We start from the raw sequence: 9,461 nt of genomic DNA on the forward strand, positions 1-9,461 counted from the left end.
GCCCTGCGGGAGGAAAGGGACATCTCAGGTGCCAGGTGCCCCAGGACGGATGTGACACCTCAGCCCGGAGGTGCGCGGGGCCCTGGCTGCAAAACCAACAGCGTGCCGACAACTCAGCAGGTCACACAGATTCCATGGATGCGGCTGCGTGTGAACAGCTCCTGAGCGCCACGCAATGTTCGCAATGTTCGTGCCGGCCGCTCTGTGAAGGACTCCTGCTCTGAGCACGGACGGACGGATGTCCCTGCGCTGTTATCCCAACACCGCTGTTCACAGGTGGGATGGGACTTTTTCCTTCTTCGGGTATTTCATCCTGGGTAGGGGGAGGTGGACCCTCACTGGTGCTGTCGACAACCCTCATTCATTGACTGTGTCCTCTCTGAACACTCTGCAGGAAGAGGTCTTTAACCAAGCTGGCTGCAGGCTGGCTTAGGAGGAAGCATCACTCCCTGGGGGAAGACAGAGACTCTTCTCGGCTGTCTTGTGGAAGATTCACAGATCTCAGATAATGGACCACAGAAACCACTGTCACGTTTGTCTTCCGTTACTTGGGGTTGATCCTGTGAGGTGGCTGAGGCCGGGGCCCACTTCTGAAGAACCTACCCTGCCCTGGGAGCCTCGTGTTGCTGGGGCATCTTGTGGGCACTCTCGGGGCCTTATCTGTCTGTCCAAGCTTGAGCCAGCCCTGCCATCCTGGTGTTCTGCTCTAGGGAGTCCTGACATCTCAGATCCTAATACCATCTCAGCCTGCCCCTGCAGGAGGACCCTGGCTACTCTCACCACTTTCTAAACCACAAAAGATTTAGAATCAGACTGCCAAGTTCAACAACAAACGTAGATAAAAACGAGGATCTGTTGGAATTTGAGCTATATTACACTGAACTTAGAGACTGGCCTGGGGGCACGACTTCTGACAGTATGCTGATGCACAGACATGGGGCACCTCTTCAACTGTGCCTTTTAAATATCTTTCAGTCCAAAAAATGATACAAGTGAACTTACATACAAAATAGAAACAGACCCACACACTTAGAAAACAAACTTTACTGTTACCAAAGGGGAAGGGGGGGTGGATAAATTAGGAGATTGGGACTGACATGTACAGACTACTGTCTGTATAAAATAGAGAACCAACAAGAAGCTACTGTCTTACACAGGGAACTCTACTCAATATTTTTTAAAACTCTATAAGGAAAAAGAATCTGAATAAAAGTACATGCATAACTGAATCACTTTGCTGTACATCTGAAACTAACACAACACTATAAATCAACTCAACTCCAATTATAAAATGTACAATTTTCTTAGACAGAGGTGGGGAGGAGACAGAGGAGAAACACCCCACGGGACCATTTCTAAGCTTAGCTGACCAGCTGTCCAATGTCATCATGCCTGGCGATGCAAAACACCCACTGAGACAAGCTGAAAATCTGTCAGTTGTTCCTTAAACCATCTACAAACCTTGTTGGTTTCCCAGGTTCCCATCCACCATTCTGTCTTCTCCCGTGCACTGTTTGGTTTTCCCAGTCTATTCTGACTTCTATCAGGCCCAGCTTTCTCAGACCTTTATATGATCATGGTCACACAGCAGCTGTGCACTGAGTATCTGTTTAGCCCCACAGGTAACCTCAATAAGAACCTGTTCATCACTCGTTTTATGAGGCCACAGGGGAATGGAATCAAAGGCCCAGAGCAAACTCAGGATGAGACGTGCAGGTGCCTGACCTTGGTGAAGACGGGCGGGAGGCAGGCGGCAGTGGGTCCATCCGGCCGGCAGAGGAACAAGGTGGGGCTGGGGGCCTGGAGAGCAGAGGCATGTGGGTCAGACTCGGAACACACAAATCACGAAAAGATGGACCACACAGGCGACAGCACGGCCACCGACAGGGCTAAGCGTTCACTGCTCACCTGCCAGTGCCTACATAGCAAACGCTAAACAAGTCCAGTGGTTCACAGAATGGTTTCTGCAAATCCCACTCTGCTTTGGGGGTTGACAGGGAGTTTCTACTACACATGCCACCTTGAGTGACTTCTACTGCTTGACTCTTTCCTCGTGTTTCATCTCAGATGTGCTTTCTCTACGGTTCGCACACCCAACATACCACAGAGTACGTAAGAGCTAGTCGCTCAGTCATATCCGACTCTTTTGCGACCCCATGGACTGTAATCTGCCAGGCTCCTCTGTCCACAGAACTCTCCAGGCAAGAGTACTGGAGTGGGCTGCCATTCCCTTCTCCAGGGGATCTTCCCAACCCAGGGATCAAACCTGGGTTTCCCTGCACTGCAGGCGGATTCTTTACCACTGAGCCACCAGGGGAGCCCTGTAATTTGTAAAACACCCATGGGCGCTGGTGGTCCGTGGCTGGAGGGTACACTGATGTTCGTTAGACACACTTATGACTCAAGAATGAGCTCACGTTGCAAGAGTCTTGGGTTTACAGATGCCCATCATAGCACCAAGGCTAAGTATCATATTTGATTTAGAGACATCAAGATTCTAATTTTTTACATAAAAAAAGCTTCAGGTCTTCTGTGTTTGCAAAGTGAATTCACTACAATGACCCAGTCATGGGTACTGTTGTTCTTCTTGGATAAAGCAGTCTTACGATGAAATGAAAGCAGGATGAAAATGCACAGTGAAGTGAAGGAATCTGAATATTCCTGTATTATCTGTTAAGCTCTCAGAGGACAGGTGGACTTCTGAGCTCTATCAGGTGGACTCTGTAGATAAGGCAGACTTTTCTCATTTTCTGCTTTGTTTTAAATGAGCTAACGAATTTGGCTACATGGAAGATGGCACATATGTGAGGGAGAATCAAGCAGTAATAGCCAAGACAGATACCACTTTATCAGAGTATAAGCTGAAAAAGGAATTCCCAAAGGAAACACAGATGTTGATTAATCAGTGGTGTGTCTCAGATTAAAAATTATTTTTAGTGCATTAAAAGGAAGAACTTAACTTATCATTGTCTTTCCACCCAGTTGTGTGTCCATTGAGGATATACTTCAAGGGAGGACTGCTGCTGCTGCTGCTAAGTTGCTTCAGTCGTGTCCGACTTTGTGTGACCCCATAGACGGCAGCCCATGAGGCTCCCCCATCCCTGGGATTCTCCAGGCAAGAACACTGGAGTGGGTTGCCATTTCCTTCTCCAATGCATGAAAGTGAAAAGTGAAAGTGAAGTTGCTCAGTTGTGTCCGACTTTTAGCGACTCCATGGACTGCGGCCTACCAGGCTCCTCCATCCATGGGATTTTCCAGGCAAGAGTACTGGTGTGGGGTGCCATTGCCTTCTCTGCAAGGGAGGACTAGTTGGGGTCTTTACACTAAAGAGTCTGATTCCCCTCGGGCTGTGGATAAGGCTCACCTGCTGAACAGGGACTGACAGAGGCTGGATCACAGCTGTGGTCACTCCTGACTTTGGAGATGATGATCCAATGGTCAAGGACACGGAAGTGGTTTTCTTCTGAGCTCTGGAAAGTAAGGAGTGAAGTCTTGGGTCAGAATTTCCTAAGCAGGAATTATTCTTTGAAACATTTCCACAGAACAGGCCAGTTTCTTTATGTTTGCTCAATCTGCTTCAACTGTAACTGCTTCAGAAATGGGGACCCACAACCCATAGTTAGAACAGTGGTGCTCAGTGTATATTCAGACGGTCCCCACAGTCATCAGCAAAATAAACACACAGATGAAAGTAGCTCATGAACTATGTATCTCAGCTCTTATTAGAAAACAGAAAGTATTGAACTGGAAAATCTAAGAGAAAAGATAATACTTAGAAGAGCCCAGTCTATAGGAGTAAGCAGATAATGTTTAGGAAATGTTTAGGACCGGGCGTCTATATTTAATTCAAAGTTCTGGTGGTTGGTTTTCAGTACAGCAACTGCTCTTCGTTCCAGTTAACCATTGCGTAAAGTTGAGAATGTCTTGGACTGTGGTCTTTTCTTAGTGCATAAAAGTTAAGAGTTGTTTCTAGGCCCAATTTTGCTAAGTCACAGGCTATGTAATCTCAAGTGAGTCATGTAACTTCACTAAACTTGAGATCCTTGTCTGAATGCACAAGTAGCAGAGTGTGTGATTTTATTAAGAGCCCTTTAACACAAATGCTCAGTTAGCACTCAGTCATGTCTCTTTGCCACCCCATGGACTGTAGCCCACCAGGCTCCTCTGTCCATAGGATTCTCCAGGCAAGAATACTGGAGTGGGTTGCCATGCCCTCCTACAGGGGATCTTCCCAACCCAGGGATCAAATCCATGTCTCCTGCATTGGCAGGTAGATACTTTACCACTCAGCCACCAGGGAAGCCCCCTTTAACATGAATGGTCAGTGGTAATTTGATACTGAACGGCTGTGATTGTTATGTATATACTAGTAAATCAAACATATTAGTACAGTCTCAAATTCATGGAGTTTTCTACAAAATCTTGGTAGATTTTATCTTTGCAAAATAATTAAGATCCTAACATATTACTAATAGTCCCTATGTCTTTGTAGGGAGAATTAAATTTTGAGATTTTCATGACATGATCTAACTGGAGATACACTTTATCCAAATGGAAATCCATTTCTAGCCTAATTAGATATTTTCTAATTTATGTGATAAGTTGTTTGTCATTTACATTTTAGTAATGATTTAAGCAATTTTCTCTCAATGTGACTGTTCCTTCTACACATTTATAAGCAGTCAGTTGTCCTTGGGACTAATGTTGTGGATGGTTAGACTTTGGGACACGGATGATGAAATGCAGGTTTCAAAGTTCAAAAGTCAAAGACTATGCTCCAGGTTCAAGCATCTGATCTCTGACCGACATCAGCTGACCTCTGCCACACAAGTGGTGTCACTGAGCACAAGTCTGCTGACATTTTCTACTTCACTGACGGGATCGTACACACTTACTGTGGCATGGCTCCAGGTTTCGATCTGAAAGCTAAATTTTCACTGTCAGAATCTGTTGAACTGGCACCTGAGTGAAAAAAAAAGTAACAGACATGTAGGTCTATAACCTATTAACAAATAACAAAGATCTATACCCGCTTCCAAGGGCAATATTCTTCATTCAGACAGTAACATACAGAGTCTTACTTTGAAATAGAGAATGTTTCATACCATTTTTACTTAGGCTATTTTTTCAGATAATCAGTTTAAAAAGGAAATACTGAAAAAGTTTTCTTCAAGTCAGCATGTGTTTCGCGTCAGATTTATTATTGGTTTCATTTTTGTCCCTTTGGGCATTGTAACCGTACTTTTAAATGGCTTAGAAACTATGGAATCAATGTGTGTGTGTCTGTGTGTAAAGACAGCCATGGTCTTAAACTTCAGCTCTTTCCAGTAGATTGCACGGTAGCGGGAGCAGTGTGTGTGCGCAGTCGTGTCTGACTCTTTTGCACCACCACGGAGTGTAGCCCACCAGGCTCCTCTGTCCATGGGATTCTCCAGGCAAGAATACCGGAGTGGGCTGCCACTTCCTCCTCTAGGGGATCTTTCCAACCCAGGGATTGGACCTGTGTGTCTTGTATCTCATGCACTGGCAGGAGGAATCGTTACCACTGTGTCACCTGGAAGCCCAGATTACACGTTGTGGATTATCAGTGCCTTCACTCCTTAATGAGGAGACGCTTTCTAACTCTGACCAGTTGGAACTTGACTGTGGCTTCACTCTTGAATGCGGGGGTCTCTAGTTTGGATCATACCCTCCCAAGATCATTTGCTTCATTGCTGTGTTTAAATTAAGGGTCACCTCATTGGGTTTTCAAGCCAAAAGGCAGGTTGTACTTACATTTTAATGCTCATGTATTTTGTGACAAGAGATTTTAGGTGACATTTAGAATAACTGTGATGGTTAGAAGTACATTCTTGATCATTCCTTTATGAGACATATTTAACACAAGTTATTTAAATTATCTATTTAGAATATCTTAAAGTAAAATAATATACGCTTATAGAAAAGTAAACCTGGGAAAGATTAAAGGCAAAAGGAGAAGGAGGCGAAAGAGGATGAGATGGTTAGATGGCATCACTGACTCCACGGTCATGAATTTGAGCAAGCTTTGGGAGACAGTGAAGGACAGGGGAGCCTGGGGTCCTGCAATCCATGGGGTTGCAAAGAATTGGACACGGCTGAGTGGCTGAACAACAACAGGAAAGTAACCAAGCAGCACAGAATTGTGTGACGTCAGAATGCACACTAGGACATCACGTCCCTGATGCCATCCTGCATTTGCAACAGTCTGGCTGTAATTTTCAGATAAACTGAGTGTATTAACAAGCGTACAGTGGACCGCCCTGTTATCAGTGGGGGATACGTTCCAAAACTCCAAAACCATCAGCTCAGTTGCTCAGTCATGTCCGACTCTTTGCAACCCCATGAATTGCAGCACGCCAGGCCTCCCTGTCCATCACCAACTCCCGGAGTTCACCCAAAATCATGTCCATCTAGTCAGTGATGCCATCCAGCCATCTCATCCTCTGTCGTCCCCTTCTCCTCCTGCCCCCAATCCCTCCCAGCATCAGAGTCTTTTCCAATGAGTCAACTCTTCACATGAGGTGGCCAAAGTACTGGAGTTTCAGCTTTAGCAGCATTCCTTCCAAAGAACACCCAGGACTGATCTTTAGAATGGACTGGTTGGATCTCCTTGCAGTCCAAGGGACTCTCAAGAGTCTTCTCCAACACCACAGTTCAAAAGCATCAATTCTTCGGTGCTCAGCTTTCTTCACAGTCCAACTCTCACATCCATACCTGACCAATGGAAAAACCATAGCCTTGACTAGATGGACCTTTGTTGGCAAAGTAATGTCTTTGCTTTTGAATATGCTATCTAGGTTGGTCATAACTTTCCTTCCAAGGAGTAAGCATCTTTTAATTTCATGGCTGCAATCACCATCTGCAGTGATTCTGGAGCCCCCAAAAATAAAGTCTGACAGTGTTTCCACTGTTTCCCCATCTATTTCCCATGAAGTGATGGGACCAGATGCCATGATCTTAGTTTTCTGAATGTTGAGCTTTAAGCCAACTTTTTCACTCTCCTCTTTCACTTTCATCAAGAGGCTTTTGAGTTCCTCTTCACTTTCTGCCATAAGGGTGGTGTCACTTGCATATCTGAGGTTATTGATATTTCTCCTGGCAATCTTGATTCCAACTTGTGTTTCTTCCAGCCCAACGTTTCTCATGATGTACTCTGCATAGAAGTGAAATAAGCAGGGTGACAATATACAGCCTTGACGTACTCCTTTTCCTATTTGGAACCAGTCTGTTGTTCCATGTCCAGTTTTAACTGTTGCTTCCTGTTGACCTGCATATAGGTTTCTCAAGAGGCAGGTCAGATGGTCTGGTATTCCCATCTCTTTCAGAATTTTCCAGTTTATTGTGATCCACACAGTTAAAGGCTTTGGCATAGTCAATAAAGCAGAAATAGATGTTTTTCTAGGACTCTCTTGCTTTTTCCATGATCCAGTGGATGTTGGCAATTTGATCTCTGGTTCCTCTGCCTTTTCTAAAACCAGCTTGAACATCTGGAAGTTCACAGTTCACGTATTCCTGAAGCCTGGCTTGGAGAATTTTGAGCATTACTTTACTAGCGTGTGAGATGAGTGCAATTGTGCAGTAGTTTGAGCATTCTTTGGCATTGCCTTTCTTTGGGATTAGAATGAAAACTGACCTTTTCCAGTCCTGTGGCCACTGCTGAGTTTTCCAAATTTGCTGGCATATTGATTGCAGCACTTTCATGGCATCATCTTTCAGGATTTGAAATAGCTCAACTGGAATTCCATCACCTCCACTAGCTTTGTTTGTAGTGATGCTTTCTAAGGCCCACTTGACTTCACATTCCAGGATGTCTGGCTGTAGCTGAGTGATCACACCATCATGATTATCTTGGTCGTGAAGATCTTTTTTGTACAGTTCTTCTGTGTATTCTTGCCACCTCTTCTTAACATCTTCTGCTTCTGTTAGGTCCATACCATTTCTGTCCTTTATCGAGCCCATCTTTGCATGAAATGTTCCCTTGTATCTCTAATTTTCTTGAAGAGATCTCTAGTCTTTCTTGAAGAGATCTCTAGTCTTTCCCATTCTGTTGTTTTCCTTTATTTCTTTGCATTGATCGCTGAGGAAGGCTTTCTTATCTCTCCTTGCTATTCTTTGGAACTCTGCATTCAGATACTTATATCTTTCCTTTTCTCCTTTGCTTTTTGCTCCTCTTCTTTTCACAGCTATTTGTAAGGCCTCCCCAGACAGCCATTTTGCTTTTGCATTTCTTTTCCGTGGGGAGGTCTTGATCCCTGTTTCCTGTACAATGTCACAAACCTCCGTCCATAGTTCATCAGGCACTCTATCTATCAGATCTAGTTCCTTAAATCTATTTGTCACTTCCACTGTATAATCATAAGGAATTTGATTTAGGTCATACCTGAATGGTCTAGGGGTTTTCCCTACTTGCTTCAATTTAAGTCTGAAAACCGTTAACAGCACCAAACCCAGTCAATGGTATTTTTCCTATACAGACATACCTAAGATAAAGTGTAGTTTGCAATTTGGGCACAGTAAGAGTTGAACAATAACTAATGGTAAAACAGAACAACTATAACAGTGTAATTATATTACAGTTATAATAACGACAATGGTATATGACTATGGTATCTCTTTCTCTTAAAATATCTTATTGTATAAATCTAATGCCTTCACATACTGGGTGTAAATTTTAGGGTTTGAGACATAATAGCAAAACAATGTGGATTTCTTTTGCCTTCTTCACTACCTTAGGGATTGAAGGTCATTCTCACCATCCATCTTGGCGACCTCAGCATATGGTTTTCTCCCCTTTTCTCACTAACTCTCACCTTTCACTTAAAGGAACCCTGCGTGGCTTCCCTGTTGCATGTCCAAACTGCCAGCATCACTCCCCTGGTGCTGTGGGGCCATTTTTAGTAAAATTATGGTCGGTAAACACAAGCCCTGGGCCCTCAGTCTGACAACCTCGGTGACTGACAGGTTCGACAGGGATAACTCACGGCCCAGGGGCCGAAGCTGAGGTGAGAAATCTCCTCAACCCTGCTCAGATGGCGCAAAATTCAAAAGTGGTCAACTGTTTACTTCTGGAACTCCCTGTTTAATATTTTCACACTGCAGCTTTCACTTTCCCTGAGACCTCGGATGAGAGGAGACTGTATATCTGTGCACATATTTGCACAAACAGAATCACACTACATGTGTCTCTGCAGTTGGCTGTCTGCCTGCAGACAGCAGCTTGTCAGCTGTTACTGAGGGTGAGTGCCCTGCTCAGGTAATTGTGGGTGTTCGCCGTCCTGCACCTACTGAAGCCCTCACTCCAGAACCAGTGCTCTGCAAGAAGAGCAACCACCACAGTGAGAAGCCCACACACCACAGCTAGAGAAAAGCCCGTGCAGCAACAACGACCCAGGTCAGCGAAAAATACATAAATAAATTATTATTAAAAAAAAAAAAAAAAA

General features: G+C 44.4%; 1 protein-coding gene across 1 annotated transcript in view; it reads right to left on the reverse strand.

Moving 5' to 3' along the window:
- Window positions 1-9,461, reverse strand: part of LOC104997852 (palladin-like) — a 187,035-nt gene that overhangs the window by 27,035 nt on the left and 150,539 nt on the right. Inside the window, exons 3-5 of the mRNA XM_010852791.1 lie at window positions 4,896-4,962; window positions 3,365-3,470; window positions 1,726-1,800 (exon numbers count right to left, since the gene is read on the reverse strand). Of these exons, the coding sequence (XP_010851093.1) occupies window positions 1,726-1,800; window positions 3,365-3,470; window positions 4,896-4,903 (189 nt within the window). The 5' untranslated portion in view covers window positions 4,904-4,962. The remainder of the gene's footprint in view (window positions 1-1,725; window positions 1,801-3,364; window positions 3,471-4,895; window positions 4,963-9,461) is intronic.

Source organism: Bison bison, unplaced genomic scaffold (genome assembly GCF_000754665.1).
Source record: "Bison bison bison isolate TAMUID 2011002044 unplaced genomic scaffold, Bison_UMD1.0 scf7180017864316, whole genome shotgun sequence".
Lineage (NCBI taxonomy): Eukaryota > Metazoa > Chordata > Mammalia > Artiodactyla > Bovidae > Bison > Bison bison.